At 44.7% G+C, this 17,955-nt stretch overlaps 1 protein-coding gene across 2 annotated transcripts in view; it reads left to right on the forward strand.

Moving 5' to 3' along the window:
- The window catches only part of ABHD4 (abhydrolase domain containing 4, N-acyl phospholipase B), a 111,902-nt gene that overhangs the window by 269 nt on the left and 93,678 nt on the right, over positions 1-17,955 (forward strand). The window contains exon 1 of one of the 2 annotated variants that reach the window (XM_068241845.1): positions 15,468-15,599. The exons of the other annotated variant lie outside the window; for it this stretch is intronic. Coding sequence (XP_068097946.1) covers positions 15,535-15,599 — 65 coding nt within the window. The 5' untranslated portion in view covers positions 15,468-15,534. Of the gene's footprint in view, positions 1-15,467; positions 15,600-17,955 lie in introns of those variants that run through there. 2 annotated transcript variants of the gene reach the window in all.

The raw sequence follows: 17,955 nt of genomic DNA on the forward strand, positions 1-17,955 counted from the left end.
CTTTGTTCAGGGATAATCAGATTAAATGGGTTACTGATTGATGCCTGAAAGCTTAAAGAGAACCTGAACTGAAAATAAAAAGTCAAAATAACCATACACAGGTCATACTTACCTCCTGTGTACGCCACTCCTCAATCTCTTTCTCCTCTCCTGCGTCCCATTTGTCCACTGTGATCATTGGAATTCTCCGTCCTCCATTTTGAAAATGGCCATTACCCCACAACAGCTTCCTGGTCAGCACACTGTTAAACTGCAATATCGCCCACTTGAGCCATAGGGAAACATGGACATTACCTTGCACATTCAGTTGTAACTGACAGCTGCTGATATATAACTGACAGCAACTGGTATATTTTAGTTCTGACAAAATATGTGTTCATTTTTTTGCGCGCGAAAAGCTTGTTTAGACGTGCTAAGGGGGTTTTCACAGGCGTGCTAACAGTTAGCACCGCTTTGTGAATCAAGCCCAATGTGTATAATCATAATGCTGTAAACAACATTCCAGGTACATCTTATCACCACTAGGGCTATTGCAGTAAGAAGTTATGTTTTTACTTACTTTGTAACCCCCTGCTCTCTGCCAAAACCCAGCCTGAAAAAAACCTGCTCTGCCCTGCCCTGCAGAAATACAAAATAGCAATATATGTACATAAGAAAACTTGACATATAACAGTTATTCCCGCTCAGACTACCATACCAGTAGACCTTGTCAATGAAATGATTAACAGATCTTAAGTCTCCCTAGGGTGCCTTGCAAATCTGTGACTGCATACCAGGATGTATATTTATAAGGGTCCATCAAATTTAGAATTTCCTGATTTGTGTAAGTTGCTACAATAAAACGTTCCCAGATTGGGAAGAATTTTTTTGGTAGACCATTTTTTGTGGAGCTTGGTTTCCAGATTGTCTTAATTAAACAGGTGAAACAGTGGGTGCACTTGAGTATATCCATTTATTATAGATGACTTTTCTTGCTGTAATAAGTATTAGATGTGTCAGTTCTGAAGGCGATTCCCAAGGCACCAGGGGGGACAGGTACACTAGGCACACTATTGAAAAGACACAACTGAGGGGTTAGCGCAACTGAAATGTTACAAACCTGGTGTATGTAGCGCTGAACTTTTTCCAAAAAGTCTTTAATTACCTCACAATGGAACATATCTGCATTCGGGGGTTGGCATTTAGGGCAATTCGGGGTGTAGTAAGCAACGGGGGTCTTGTACTTTATATTGAAGGCGTATCTGGCCCTATGTATCCGTTTATAAGGTGATTCTCCAGTTTTCACTTAAGACAAGAGATCGTACCAGGTTTTTTGCTTCAATAATGGAGTCACTTATGTCTGGTGTGTCTTTATCTTTGATCCATTTATCCATATTTAATTTGGCCAAACGTTCTACATTAAGAAGGTCTTGGAGTATATCTGCTAGGGATTTTGATCCCCCCCTAAAGTTCAAGAAACCTATCAAATAGGTCTAGCTCCATTATTGACCTAACATCTACTATTTGAGCATGTACAAAGGATTTCAGTTGGGCATAGTAGAGGAAGTGATGTTTGGGAACCCCATAGAGCGCCCTAAGTTACTGAAAAGTGTTCCACCAATTCTTTTTAAAGGACCAGAGATTGCCTATTTTAGATATCCCTCTTTGTTCCCATTCCAAGAAGCCATTGTGGAAACATGATATGGCAGTGCAAATAGTTTCCTCACTGCCTTCCAGGTTTCCCATGTGTCAACAAAAGTACATCCCTCATAAAGGGCATCTACAATACAAACCCTTCAGCACTTATTAGGCTTTTTAATAAGGGACGGTGTAATATGTTTAATATGAGTAAAAACCAGACTTAAAGGACAACTGAAGTGACAGGGATATGGAGGCTGCCATATTTATTTCCTTTTAAGCAATACCAGTTGCCTGGCTGTCCTGCTGATCCTCTCCCTCTAATACTTTTGGCCATAGACCCTGAACAAGCATGCAGCAGATCAGGCGTTTCTGACATTTTTGACAAATCTGCCTGGATTAGCTGCATGCTTGTTTCAGGTGTGTGATTCAGACACTGTTGCATCCAAATAGGTCAGTTGGGCTGCCAGGCAACTGGTATTGGTTAAAAGGAAATAAATACGGCAGCCTCCATATCACGCTCACTTCAGTTGTCCTTTAAAGCACTGTATTAATTTCTGGTTCTCTCCTTCACAGGAGGGCACCAGCACAGGCAGCTGTAATGACGTAGCTGCAGCAGTCTTTCAAATACCAAGAAGTGCTGGTGCCAGGTGACACAGCCTCATCAAAAGTGCCGCAAGGTGCACCCTTGGGTTCTCATTTGTTGCCCACTGCCTACTGTCTTTCTAGCCAGTATGTTGTAATGCTTGCACACATCATTGTATGTGACATGTATATTTGAAAAATTAAAGGACACTTTGCATACTACGTTTGTAGTATGGGGAACCATTTACCTTCCTGTTTCCTCTATCCATAATAATTGGCACCACAACCAAACGCTGTAGAACTGACTCAATAGGGTGCTGGATGTTGGTTAGAAGTATCTGAGGCTATACTGACTGGAGTGTGTCTGACATTTGCTGATGAGTTCAAGATGGTGAACCCAGTCCCCAAAAATGTCAATCGGACTGGTCCGAAATATGCACAATTTGGGTTAAAGGACAGCTAAAAAGAGGGATATGGAGACTGCCATATTTATTTCCTTTTAAAGAAAATCTGTAACGAAAAAAACTCCCCTAGGGGGTACTCACCTCGGGTGGGGGAAGCCTCCGGATCCTATTGAGGCTTCCCCCATCCTCCTCGGCGGCGCCGTAAATATTTACCTCTTGGCTCCAGCGCAGGCGCAGTATCCGCTCCTTCCCACGGAGATAGGCGGAAATAACTGATCTCTGTCAGGCCGCTGTACTGCGCAGGCGCAAGTCGCCTGCGCAGTAGAGCAGACCCGACGGAGATCGGCTATTTCCGCCTATCTCCGTCAGAAGAGCTGCAACAGCACCCCCGCTGGAGCCTGGAAAGGTAAATATTGAGCAGGCTGTTGGGTCTGTCGGGCCGGCTGTTCGGAGGGCTGCAGCGAGACCCCCGTGGGACAGAGGAGGACGGGAGAAGCCTCATTAGGATCCGGAGGCTTCCCCCTCCCGAGGTGAGTACCCCCCAGGGAACGTTTTTGGTTTTACAGTGTCTCTTTAAACAATACCAGTTGCCTGGTAGCTCTGCAGATCTATTTGGCTGTAGTAGTGTCTGAATAATACCAGAAACAAACATGCAGCTAATCTTGTCAGATCTGACAATAATTTCAGAAACACCTGATATGCTGAATGCTTGTTCAGGGTCTATGGCTAAAAGTATTAGAGGCAGAGGATCAGCAGGATAGCCAGGCAACTGGTATTATTTAAAAGAAACTAAATATGGCAGCCTCCATATCCCTCTCGTTACAGGTACCCTTTAAGGTCTGGGGAACTGAACTCAAAACATGACTCATTGGAGAAGGCAACCCTCTGCTACTTAGTGCAAGTCCAGTGTCAGTACTCCTATGCAAGTTGTAGCCATTGTTTGAGTTGAACCCTTGTGAACACGGTTGCAGTCCCCATCTGTCTTTTCCAGAGCTAGATTTACAATAGTGTTAGCTTACCATAGAATGATTTTTGACACCCATTCGAAGGCCCCTGGTCCATGTGGACAGTAAGTAGCTCCATGCGGACAGTAAGTAGCTCCATGCTAGCATGATAGGCCTGCATTTACTCATGCAGATAACATTCGCCTTGCACATCCATAGTTCGTGCTGCCCCATAGTTACCATGTTGGGTTGTTGAAAAGGTTCCATTTGTATACTCACAGCACACTTGAAAGTGAACCCGAGGAGAGAGTGATATGGAACCTGTCATATTTATTTCGTTTTAAGCAATACCAGTTGCCTGGCAGCCCTGCTGATCCTCTGCCTCTAATACTATCAGCCATAGACCCCAAACAAGCATATGCAGATCAGTTGTTTCTGAAATTATTCTCAGATCTGACAAGATTAGCCACATGCTTGTTTCTGGTGTGATTCACACACTACTGCAGCCAAATATATCAGCAGGGCTGCCAGGCAAGTGGTATTGTTTAAGGCTGGTTTCACAGTGGGACGTTAAAGTCCCACATTACAGCAGCCAGTAACACAGCCTAACTCACAGCACTGTAAAATCAATGTGCTCATTCACAGTGCACACGTTGCGTTACATAGTAACGCACCACATTTAAACAAAGTGCTGCATGCTGTATGTTATACTGGGCAACGCCACGTTAGACTGTTTGCACATGCTCTGTAATGTTGGAGGAGGAGGTCTCTCCTCCTCCTCCTCCTCCTCCTCCTCCTCCTCCTCCTCCTCCTCCTCCTCCTCCTCCTCCTCCTCCTCCTCCTCCTCCTCCTCCTCCTCCTCCTCCTCCTCCTCCTCCTCCTCCTCCTCCTCCTCCTCCGCAGCCAGCCACATGGCTAATTAATATTCACTGCACTGCAGAGACTCGAGGTAGGACTGTAGTGTTGTCCGGATCATGAACGAATCGTTCATTTGATCCGAATCTTTTTTGTGAGTCGAATCATCCGGATCAGCACAATGAAAGATTCGGTTCACAGTGGATGTCTGTCTCCAAGAAACAGGAACATACAGAATGTACAGTGCAGGGAAAGTCCTGTCCTGCTAGTCATTTCACCCAGTCTGCTTCCCTAGTAAAATGATTCAAATGATTCGCTTCAAAGATTCGGATCTTTTCAATGATCTAATTCAAATGATCCGAATCCTTAAAAAGATCTGGACTTCCTATCACTAACCTGGAGCTGCTGCTTTGAGAGCTGCATAACGCAGCTCAATCTGACGTCCAACTTCAACACCACCATGCGTTGCGTTAGGGGCACGTTATGCGACCATAACGTCCCCTAAAACGCAACGTCTTGGTGTGTAAGTAGCCTAAAAGGAAAGCAATATGGCAGCCTCCATATTACTCTCACCTCGGGTTCACCGCATCAGCCCATTAACAGTTCACAAACTGCTATTTCTGATATGCTGCCTCATTTGGTAATCCCCCTTCTGGTTTACAAACTCTAGGCTCTCTATCTTTTTTTTAACTCGGAAATCCCTGAAGGCTATTTTTAGCGTAGATCATCCGAATCGACACCGGCCTAATTCCCCCTTATCTATGACTAAGTGCAAGTTGATCCTTCAGCTGTGTCAGCTGCCTGCCACGACAGAGATCTATTTGGTAAACACAGGATATTAACAATATGTCTGCTTCCGTGAAAGCAGGAAGTAGACAAACTGCAGATTTATTTTAGGATTTGTATCAGCTGTAACAAAGAAATGTTTCTCTTTAAAGAGACTCTGAAGCCTCGTAAAATGTCACTTTTTATTTAACAATTCCCTTCTACACTATCAGCCTGGCTAAAACGCTGCATCCTCGTGGCAGATCGCTGTATCTAAACCCCAAAATAACGGGGCAAAAATCGTTGACTTTCAAAGTTGTGGATTTTGCTGCCCGGGGAGGCAGAGATTACCGCTGTAGCTCTGCCTCCATTAGTGTCAATCCCCGCTGATTGCCGCCTCTCCCCGCCCCTTTCTGTGAAAGAAGACTGAGAGGGGCGGGGAAAGGCGGCGATCAGCGGGGATTGACGCTAGTAGAGGCAGAGCTACAGTGCTAAGTTCTGCCTCTACAAGGAAGCGCTCCCCCAATATTGCCCCGGGGATTTGGGGGGTTTTTAGCTGTGGTGATAGTGTAGAAGGGAATTGTTAAATAAAAAGTGACATTTTACGAGGTTTCAGACTCTCTTTTAAAGAGAACCCGAAGTGGGTTTAAAGAATGTTATCTGCATACAGAGGCTGGATCTGCCTATACAGCCCAGCCTCTGTTGCTATCCCAAACCCCACTAAGGTCCCCCTGCACTCTGCAATCCCTCATAAATCACAGCCTTGCTGTGAGGCTGTGTTTACATCTGTAATGTCAGTCTCAGCTTCTCCCCCGCCTCCTGCAGAGCTCCGGTCCCTGCCCCCGTCCCTTCCCTCCAATCAGCAGGGAGGGAAGGGATGCAGGCGGGGACTGGAGTTCTGCAGGAGGCGGGGAGAGCAGCAGACTGACACTATAGAGATAAACACAGCCAGCTCTGACAAGCTGTTTGTCAGCAGCGTGGCTGTGATTTATGAGGGATTGCAGAGTGCAGGGGGACCTTAGGGGGGTTTGGGATAGTAACAGAGGCTGGGCTGTATAGGCAGATACAGCCTCTGTATGCAGATAACAATCTTCAAACCCACCTCGGGTTCGCTTTAAGGTTATTATGCTGTTTCGTATCTTTTAGAGCAGAGAGGAAGTTCCGAGTTCAGGTTCACTTTAACTTTTCTTCATAATTTCCTTACAAGCGATATGCGATTACCATGTCAATCAATTTTCTTTTCAAACCCCAGCAAGCAAAAACTATGGCGTTCTTTCAGACTTAGGGCTCTTTTCCACAGATGGCTGAATGGCCAGCCACAAGTGCCATTCGGTTGCAATTACATGAAGCCAAATGGAAGTGTTTGGTAACACTGCACGTGTCAGGTTTGCTTAAGGCTCCTTGCACACTATGGGGCTGATACACAAGGCTTACTTATTTTTCACTTTAACTATAAGGAGAGTTAATGCATGAGTTAATTCATGAGATAAGCAGATATTGGGGTTGACTCACTAAACCGTGCTATGCGTTTAGCACGCAATGTGACGTGCGTGAAGGTTCACACGTGTAAAGATTTACGTGCGCACGCTAATGTGACAAAGTGCGCGCAATCACGCGCGAACACCTTCGTTAGTGCACGCAGGTACGTCTTTACGCGCGTCACATTGCGTGCTAAACGCATAGCACGGTAGTGCTTTGTGAATCAAGCCCACTGAAAGATAAATCATGAGTTCTGTTAGATAAGGAGAGATAAATCATAAGTTAAGTCATTTAAGGAGAGATAAACTGGGAGTTAACAAGTAAGGTAAGAAATTTAAAAAAAAAAAAAAGCTTTGTGAATCTGCCCCCTATATACAATGTGATCCCGTTCCAACTCACAATATCATTGCATCACAACGAGATGCAATCATATTTCCAAGGGGCTAGCACATTGTTTGCAAATCAGTGCAGCGTGGTTGGTTCTATCAGGATAGCACACTGCATGCAGTGCGTTTAAAGGGTAATGTTAGTGTTTTCAGTGGCAGTGGGGCATACTTTCACCACTTCCCCACCACAGGTTATTTACTCTCAGCAATTTTCACATATCATGCTTCTCCCAGTCATTCGCCAATAATTTTATCGCTACTTATCAGACCAAAATCATCCATATATTGGGTTTTTTTTTTGTTTTACCACAAATTAGGCTTTCTTTGGGTGGTAACATTTAAATTATGTTCCTAGTACAATGTATGGCAACAATGTTTTATTTGGAAATAAAGGTGTATTTTTTTCTGTTTCCATTTCTATATACTATATCAATAATTACAAGCCCTAATTAGCAAAAATAATAGTGATATACACGGATGACATGCATATTAAAAACGTTGAGTCCCTTAATTGAGCAAGCTGTTATGTTCTACTTACAATTCTTCTTTCTGTATATTGTATTTTTCACTCTGCTAATAAAAAATTTATATAAAATTTTTTATAGTCCCTAAGGTTACTATTTATGATTTTTTTTTAAACAAATATTTTATATTGGTAACTATACCGGAGGGGGAAATAAGGGGTTCAAATGTTTTTTTTTTTAAATTTAATTTAAAGTGGACCTGAACAGTACAAACATATAGAAAGTAATCCTGTATGTATTTAGAGAGTTTAGCCTAATTCCCCCTTTTTCTGTTACTAAGCACAAGTTGTAAATTGATCCCTCAGCTGTGTCAGCTGCCTGCCACGATAGAGAGCTAATTGGTAAACACGATGTTAATATGTCGGCTTCCATGAAAGCAGAAAGCAGATACACTAAAGATTTTTTGCAGGATTTGTATCAGCTGTAACAAATGTTTTTCGTTAAAGGTTATTATGCTGTTGTTTATCTTTTAGATCAGAAAGGAGGTTCTGGGTTCAGGTTCCGCTTTAACATATGTAGGTGTGTTTTCGTTTTTTTGGCCACTAGATGTCTCCACACTATCCTGTGCACCGAGCAAACATAATTAACACTGAACAGTACACAGGAAGTAATGTAAAACTGTGTGTCTTACTTTCATTTTATGAATGACCATTGGCATCTCATCTGGGGACTCTGACCAGCTTTGGGAATTCCCATTCACCGATCACTATGCCATGGGGGGTTGTGTGTGTGTCCCGAGCGCTCACGTGCACTGCTCTGAACGGCAAGGTATGTGTATGTGGCGAGGTATGTGTATGTGGCGAGATACAGTATGTGCCCCTGGTGTTGAAGTGAAGGTCACAGTGGCGTAAACACATGATACAGTGGTGTTGTATCATTTAATTGTACTGTATGCCGTACTATATGATCGTAAGGTAACAGTTACACACAATGTAAGTTTTCAGTTTTGCTGCAATTTTACTGAATCATATCGCAAAGTATTGTGCATAGTGTGCAAAGAGCCTGAAGGTTGATATTTATTTCCTTACATTCTTTTTAATTATTTTTCACTTTTTTAGGTGCTGAAAAAGTATTTTGTAGATATACTGTAGTTGGGAAATATCTCCTGAGAGAAAACTCAAGAGAAATATTTATTGAATTCCACTCTCTCCCTCCCGATCACATCATCCACATAAATAAGTCTGGGAGGGGGGCACGCTTACCTTATGCTATGAGAACAGAGCTGATTTGCTGGCTGACGTCTCCCCTCTGCTGCTGAAAAATGACTTTTTGTGTCCTCTGCTACTGAAATAGTGAGATTTATTTAGTTTTTAGCACCTGTTGTAGCTGTAGTGAGCACAATGTGTGCTGAATAGCCCTTTGCAGCCAGTGAGCGCCGGAGGACACAGGGGGACAAACAAAGGACACAAACGGGCATAGAAGAGCACAGAGGCGGACACATAGGTGGCACAGGAAGACACAAGGGGGGGGGGGGGGGGGCAGAGAAGGACACAGGAAGACACAAGGGGACATGAGGTACAAAGGGGGCAAAATCCACAAGATGCTCCATCATGGATGCACCAGGTTTAGTATATATTTTCCCCCTGGTTTTTGTCCTCTAAACCTAGCTGCGTCTTATGGTCAGGAGCATCTTATAGTCTGAAAAATACGGTAATTATAGCTATAGAGCGCTTGTGGTTGGCAGCAGGGAGGGTGAACAGCCTGACAAGCTCGTATTTGAACCTCCCATGGGAATGAACTTTACCCTCCTGTGAGAATGAGACCTACAGTGTTACTCATTTCTTGTCTTACCTCATATGCCATTAGCGTGAACAGTATTGTCTGAAGTGACCTGAGAGGAAAGTGCTTCAGGGTACTGCAGTGCATTTGCAGAAGTATTTGCCAAGCTTTATAAACATACTTCACCGTATTGGAACACTGCTGCCACAAACGTACGTAAAGGTAAAGTTGAGAAGTTTCTGTTTGCACTTGCACAGATGCTTTTGTAATAGAATCCTAGCAACTTGAAAGTATAAGAGGCTGATTGAGAAAGGACTCACTGGAGAACATCTTCTTACATCTACACTTACCTCTTCCACAGCACTAGTAAAATAAAATAAATTGGAAAATATGTCGTTGCTGGCATTTTGTTCCACAATCACCTATGTTAGTGCAAACAGAAACTTCACAACATGCACTTTTTGTGTACGTTTGTGTCAGGAGTGTTTCAGCAAGTAGAAGCGTGTTTATAAAGATCAACAAATACAGTACTCGTATAAATACGGTAGTTCCCAGATCTTATTAGCACATTCAAATTTCTGTCTCTGGCCTGTTGAACCAGAATTTGCATATTTGTCTTGCTTTGATCATCACCGCTGGTCAGTAGGCAGCCTGGCTCTATTTTGCTGTTGGTTTGATCCAGGGTGTGGCATTTGCTGGGCGGTGGAGTTTGGCCCTTTTGCACTGTAGGCACTACCCCACTGTGTTTTTTCTCTCTAATTTTCAAAGTGACTTTTCCAGCCAAGGGAAAGAAGATTTTTGTGGACAAAGGCATGCTAGGTTTCTATTTGAGCGATTTTCCATGATTTTACACAATGAAAATTTGCATTTGTATGAAAACCAATGCTTGTGAATAGGCTAGTTTCCATGTCATGGGAATTTTTGCATGCTTTTGTATGTGTGGAAAAAACATTTCATATCCGATTTTTCATATATAATGTGAAAAATCACAATAAAATGTTAATTTTCGCCACCATTTTCTTACTGGAAAAAGGAACTTGTCATATTGTTGCTAGGCAGAACATGTAAATTAGGGCCATTGTGAAGAATCACACGCGGATATTTGCATAGAAACATGTAAAATACTATGCAGGGTTTTTTTTTATTTTCAGTAAAATCACATGGAAGTTTCCTGATGTGAAAACACAAGGCTACAGTGGAAACATTGCCATAAAGAGCAAACTGTACTTGTGTATTATCCCATCTAGCAGAACGGGCTCGGCAGTTAGACAGGCTGGAAAAGTGTGCACTGTGCTTCTTGAGCAGCTGATTCACCACAGATCAGCTGCTCCGTTCCATTCAGCTTTCTTCACTGCCCAGTGTTGTAGCCCGTCCCGAAGTCACAGCACTTGTCTGTGTAAGATGTGAGTAGACGGGCTGTACAGCATACTGAATGCAGTGACCTCCGCTCCATAGACAGCAGCCGCTGATCCCCGCTTAGGTAAGCTCTCCCCTGGTGGGCTGTGATTAGGGGCGAGACCCTTTTATAGACAAGCTGTATGATAGCGGGCAGATTGCTGCAGGGCACAGCGCTGTACATAGCAGGGGGTGTGAGGTGGATCACCTTGTGCTGGTGCTCAGCAAGTCCTCTTCCCTGTAATGTGATTAGGCAGAGTTGGTATGCCGCTAGAATCACTTGTAATTCCCCTCCTCCAGGCTGGAAGGCTTCATGCCTCTTTCATTATTGCTCTCTATTGTTCTGCGGTCTGATCGCTGACGGAAAAGCCAAGACAGCGCAGTGAGGAAAGCTGTGTGGAACGGGGCAGCTGATCTGCGGTGAATCAGCTTCTCAAGACGCACAGGGCACACTTTTCCAGCCTGTCTAACTGCTGAGCCCGTTCTGCTAGACGGGATAATACACAAGTACCGAGCAAACAACTGCCACAATACCAACCCAGTATTAATTCTTGAACCTTAAAAAATCTATGCAGGTTTACAAAGTGTACCAGAGACTAAGTAAATGAAAGAATTGATACTTACCCAGGGCTTCCTACTGCCCCATAAACATGTGTGAGTCCAACGCCGCCCTCCCGCGGTCTGCCGTTCAGCTGCAATCAGCCCCGGTTACTTGCTCAGTCGCATCAGTCTGGGTCTATTGCGCATGTGTGGGCGGTCTGGGCATGCGCAGAAGACCCAGACTGGACCCGACTGAGCCAGTTACTGGGGCTGATCGCAGCTGAACGGCAGACCATGGGAGGACGGCGAGGGACTCACACGTGTTTATGGGCGGGAGGAAACCCCAGGTAAGTATCAATTCTTTCATTTACTTAGTCTCTGGTACACTTTAAAATTGTTTCACTTAGGGCATGTTCTCTTGACCTGACCTTCATAATTATTTTGGGGAGAGTAGTACTTTCTGGGGCTTTGCTGTTTATTTTTTAAAAATCAGATGTGTGCCCATAGAGTTCAATGCAAAAAAAAGAAAGCATTCTAATCTAAATTAGATTTTTTGAGCAAAGGCAAACCTAATACCTCTCTCCCCTCATCGGAATATGCAGAGTTGAGCTCTGTTCCCACTTGAGTGGAGAACTGACTTTTTTTGTCTGTTCTTCGCTCATTGCTAAGCGGAGAGTGAAAGGCTCCTATGTTATAGATAGGAGCTGTTCATACTTGTCACGCTGCAATGGATCCATGGAGTCTTTGTCAGTAAGCGGACAGCACTTCTGTGCAGTCCGCGATAATCCCGGGCCAGGCAGATGTGTTCCCCCTTATAGCCTATAGGGGACGGGCTCAAGCTGGATCACTGCAGACCATCAAAGCGGACATTATACTGTCTGCTGCACATGATGCAGAAGACAAGTAGGAAAGGGGCCTAATGCATTGGACTAAACATATCGATAACCCCCCCAATAGCAAGTGAGGCTAATCACCTCAAAAAGTGTGGCCATCATAACCTCCTCCATCCCCAACAAATGTGGTGTGACCATTTCTCTCCCCATCACAATTGATGCCACTATTATATTGCTCCCACCCCCAGTAGTAAGTGTGGCCAATATAATATGCACAGCAGCGCAGTTGAGTACACATACCTGCTCCAGCGCCATCTCCTCTTCCATAAATCTGTTGCTCGTCATGTGACATGCATCGGGAGCCTTATAGGAACCTCCCAAAAGTTATATGTACCCACCAGTGCCTGTGCATTAAAATACCTTACCTGTCATGCCACCCGCCGATGTCTGCCATACTTTTTTTGGGTTCCAGATGACTACTGCCATATAGCACATGTTCCCCACAGCAGCCACATGAGGCGCAAATGCAGAAGTACAGCAGGCAGGTAAAGTATCTTAACCATTTCAGCCCTCGGGGATTTTTCACCTTATGCATCGGAGCAATTTTCACCTCCCATTGATTCGCTAATAACTTTATCACTACTTATCATTGTTTCTGTTTTGCGCCCATCACTATTTACAAGCTTATAATTTAAAAAATGTTTGTAGTATACCCTCTTCAAATGCATATTTAAAAAGTTCAGACCCTTAGGTAACTATTTTTTTTTTTTTTTTTTTTAATTGTAATTTTTTTTTTCCATTAAAGGGAACCAGAGACGAATGGCTAGCTAAAATAGAAAAAGATTTTATACATACCTGGGGCTTCTTCCAGCCCCATAAGCCTGGATTGCTCCCGCGCCGCCATCCTCCGCTTCCTGGATCCGCCGGTACCGGGCCCGTCACTTCCGGTGGACGCGGCCAATTGTCCGCATCACAGGGGCTCCCGCCATACCCGTACGCATGCGGCTGCGCAGTAGGCAGCCACATGCGTAACTGTATGGAGAGAGCACCCTGTGATGCGGAGTATTGGCCGCGTCCGCTGGTCGACTGGCGGTAATGACGGGATCCGGTATCGGCGGATCCAGGCAGCGGAGGACGGCAGCGTGGGAGCGATCCGTGCGTATGGGGCTGGAGGAAGCCCCAGGTATGTATACTTCATCCTCTCTGGTTCCCTTTAAAAAATTTATTTGGGGAATATTTTGGTGCAAAACATAAACAGTCAATTTTTAATGTTGCTATATGTGTAAATTGTAATGTAAAAAAAGTGTAGATGTAGTTTTACTATTTGGCCACAAGATGGCCACCTTCATTTTTGGTTTCCCTCCTTGTACTTCTCGCTAAGCGGAAGTACAAGGGGGATGCGAAAATTCTTCCGGGCAGAAGAACTGAAGCCTCACGGGTGAGCGCTTCAGTTTTTCTGCGGGGAACAGGGATCGGTGATCGGGACATGTTCCCTTTCACTGATCCCAGGGCTACCGGGGGACACCGCGGGGACACGGGCGCGGGAGCGCATCAGAGCAGCCGCCCGGACGTGAGCTTCACGTCTGGGCGGCTGAAATGGATAATACACCGCCACCGGGGGACACATGAAGCTTTTGGGGGGAGATGGCGTCACGAGGCTGATTCCCAAAGGTTTTTATGTTGCAATCGATTAGGAATTGGCCTGCGGTATTTGTCTCTTGGTCCATCAGCCACCAAATCGCTTGATGTATGGCCACCTTTAGCCATAGACCCTGGACAAGTTTGCAGATCAATTTGTTTTAGGCCTAGAACCCACTACAAAAGCGATATTGCTAATCGGAATCGCTAGTTTTTAATGAGCGTTTTGTAAGCGATTTCATGAGCGCTTTCTGGTGATTTTGGTAACGATTTTAAAAAGTGTAAGGTTTTTTCCAGTGATTATGTAGCGATTTGCGATTAGCTTTTTTAATTCGGATTGGTCCTTTCAATGAATTTTAATTTTTTTTTCCAGTGTTCAGTAACTTAAAAATGCTAGCAAATCGTTCTGTATAGCGATTCATGAGCAATTACGCCAGTGTTTATATACTTTACATTGCAGAAACGCTAACGCAAAATGATCAAAAATGCTGCATGTCCTGCGTTTGCGATTTTGGTAATTGGAATTACTCCAGTGGAATTTGGCCCATCCATTGCCATAAGCTGAGCGTTTGGGGAAATCGCTAGCCTTTTGAAAACCTCCCTAAATGCTCAAAAAAACAGTCTGTTGGGTTCCAGCCCTAATACTGGGGATACACGGTACGTTTCTGTACCGTGTATCGACCAGCTGATAATATTCAGCAGGTCTGATCACGCTGCTCGACCCTCGCCCGCTCGATCCCCTTATAAGGAGCAGCTTATAAGGAGCGCCGGCGGGGACGAGCGGTAATCGATCCGCGCGGACGAGTGGGGACGTGGCGGGAGTCGATCCGGCGCACCCGTGTATTCCCAGCATAAGAATTAAGTCTGACTGGATTAGCCACATGCTTGTTTCAGGTGAGTGATTCAGGCACTACTGCAACCAAAGAGATCAGGACTGACACAGGCAACTGCAGCCTTTGCTCTCCATGGGCTTGATTTACTAAGAGGTGCTAAAACCTACTTAGCACGTCTAAAGTCTTAAAGGGAACCTTAACTGAACGGGGGGGGGGGGGGGGGGTAAAGAGCTTCACTTACCTGGGGCTATTGCCAGCCCCCTGCAGCAGTCCTGTGCCCTCGGCGCCGCTCTGGAATCCTCCGGTCCCCCGCTGTCACTTAGTTTCGTTTTTGACGACTCACCAGTCGCCGGCCGCCATGCGTATTATTGGACGCATTCACCAATGCAATTAGCGCTATTGCGGACCGCAACACGTACAAAAGTACGCGTTGCCGCATTCCGCACGCGTAGATATGCGTATTTTTGTACGCGTTGCGGTCCGCAATAGCGCTAATTGCATTGGTGAACCGTTTTGTAAAGCAAGCCCCATGTCTCTCTCAGTTCAGGTGTACTTTATAAGTATCAGAAAACACTATTCAAATTCCACGCCATGTATTTGATCTAAAATGAATATATTAAGTGCAAATAATTCAGGTTTAGCGAGCTGCATTTGCTTTGTGAAGGGCTTCCTGAAGCACTTTCAATATGAACACATTCAGAATGACACAGCAGGCCTTGTATGATGTAAATGGGAGTAATGACAGCGTTTCCTCCCTCAGAAACTTGTGTAACTTCTATTCCCCTCCCATGTCAGGCTATGGTCAGCCATTCCTACTCATTCATTCCTGGAATATAAGAGCGTGATTGTTTGCAGGTGGGCGTCTCCTGCGCAAAGCCACCCCTTATGTCCCGCCCATTGTTATTATACTGCTCGGCTTGTCCCCACCCTCCTGTCGAGTGAACATTCTGTCCCCGCCCCGTGCTGTTAGGTTTTACCTCTATTCCCAGGTCGGTCAGCTGTTCTGCGAGCTGTGTTATGCCAGGACTACAGGCGGCTACAGGTCCTGTGATGGCCGAGGAGTTAGAGGTGCTAGAGGAGCAGTGAGTATCCTCTGTGTGATGGGAGAGCGCCGATCACTGCGGAAACGCTGGGCTGGATAGGCCTTCTTGTTACACAACACACTCATGATCTAAACACTCTGATCATGTAAACAGACATCAAACAGACGCAACTCCGAGGGTCGGACAGTACAGTGTTTATAGATAAGCAGTGTTTATCATGTATTTGGTTCCCTCTCTCTTTCTCCCTGTGTTGTGTAATCAGCTACAGGTGGTTCTAGGGAGACAGGAAGAAATCAGACTCAAGCCACTCGAATCGCTTTGTATGACAATCACTTATTTATGTATATAATGTGTTTATTTACTAAGCTAAATATTTGTGAAGTTGGGGTGACCTGATTATAGTGTTTATAATTCTCAGACGTGCAACATATGTAAAGAAACTGGCACAGTGCAATTAAAATGGGAAGGGAATAATTGCTACTGTTGCTATAATACCCACTTTGCCACCGGTTAATGTCATACAGGTTCAGTTATTGCTCTATAATGTAACAATGTAGTTTTATTCTTCCCCCTCGGTAATAAAGGTGCCCATTACAATTACAATATTTTCATCAGATGCGCTCTTTCGATGCAATATTTACGATCAAATTGTACAGAAAACTGTGCAGTGTTTGGTAAGAATCGCTGTGAAACGATTCTTTGGTTGATTGGAACTGAAAATTCCATCGTTCGGCAAGTTGGATTCTATATTCGTATTAGCAGAGATAAAATGCTCTACTCGTCTTATTAATGGGAAAAATTGCAAATTACCTCCCGATTACTTTCGAATGTTAAAACAAAAAAACAAAAAAAAAAGTGTTTTAAAGATTGCATCTGATTGTACTGTTAATGGACACTTTAGGCTGGGTGCACACTTAGCAAAAATGCTAGTGTAGAAGGAAACGCTGCATTTTATGCAGCAATGTTAGTCTATGGGACACAGAAGAAGCTGCGTTTCACTGTTTGTGCAGTATGCATTTTGCAAATGCTGGTAGTGTTGCATAATATGCAGTCTGGCTGCCAAAATGCACATAATGAAAGTCTATGGTAACGCATATGCATTACGTTTTTCATGCTGGTTTTTTTTTTTTTATGTGTTTTTTAATTAAAAATGAAAGATCTCTGATGTGTTTCCGCTTCCTGTTTTCCTAGTGATTTGCATAAATAAAAAATTGCATGCAAAATGCATATGCGTTTTACATTAGTGAACCGCAAATGCATTAAAATGCATGAAAAACGTACCAAAAATGCAATAGAAAATCGCAAACGCACCATACACAAAACACTACTTTTTCACGCTATGTCATGCGAACCCAGCTGCAAAAGGAAAGCATTCAAGGATAACAGGGTATGCTAAATTAAGTACCCCCTTAGGGCTGGTTCACACTATGAGCGTTTTGAGATTTTTTTTAATAGCTAGTGTTTTTAAAGGCGCTTGTGTAATGAAATCCTATGTGAGTGTTGTCACATGAGCGATGACCTTTTTTACAGTTGTAAATGCCTGTCCTGCACCATTTTCTGTGTGATTGTTTCAATGCAAAACATAGGAAAAATCTAAAATTGCTTTGAACAGCAAATTTTGTGAGCATTTTTCAGGCAAATTTACTTTTAACCACTTGCCGACCGCGCACTCATAACGCGCGTCGGCAAAGTGGTAGCTGCAGGACCAGCGACGCAGATCTGCGTCGCCGGCTGCAGGCTAATTAATCAGGAAACAGCCGCTCGCGCGAGCGGCTGTTTCCTGTCATTTCACGGCGGGGGGCTCTGTGAATAGCCTGCGGGCTGCCGATCGCAGCTCGCAGGCTAAATGTAAACACAAGCGGAAATAATCCGCTTGTTTACATTTTTCCAACGCTGCTACAGTAGCAGCGTTGTAGTAGATCAGCGATCCCCGGCCAATCAGCGGCCGGGGATCACTGTCACATGATAGCGGGGAGCCTGTTAGAGGCTGCACAGGACAGAGCCATTCCTGTGCAGCCTCCGATCTCTCGGGCAGGGAGGGAGAAGAGGGAGAGGGGGAATCTTGCGGTGGAGGGGGGCTTTGAGGTGCCCCCCCCCCCCTGCCACCCACAGCATGCAGGAGCGATCAGACCCCACCAGCACATCATCCCCCTAGTGGGAAAAAAAGGGGGGCGATCTGGTCGCTCTGCCTGTCATTTGATCTGTGCTGGGGGCTGTAGAGCCTACCCAGCACAGATCTGAAAAAACAGCGCTGGTCCTTAAGGGGGGGGGGGGTAAAGGCTAGGTCCTCAAGTAGTTAAAGGGACTCCGAGCTGTAAATATAATCAAAATCTGAACTTACCTGGGGCTTTCTCCAGGACACCGTAGGTCGGGAGGTCCCTTGGCGACCTTCTGG

Source organism: Hyperolius riggenbachi, chromosome 1 (assembly GCF_040937935.1).
Source record: "Hyperolius riggenbachi isolate aHypRig1 chromosome 1, aHypRig1.pri, whole genome shotgun sequence".
Taxonomy (NCBI): domain Eukaryota; kingdom Metazoa; phylum Chordata; class Amphibia; order Anura; family Hyperoliidae; genus Hyperolius; species Hyperolius riggenbachi.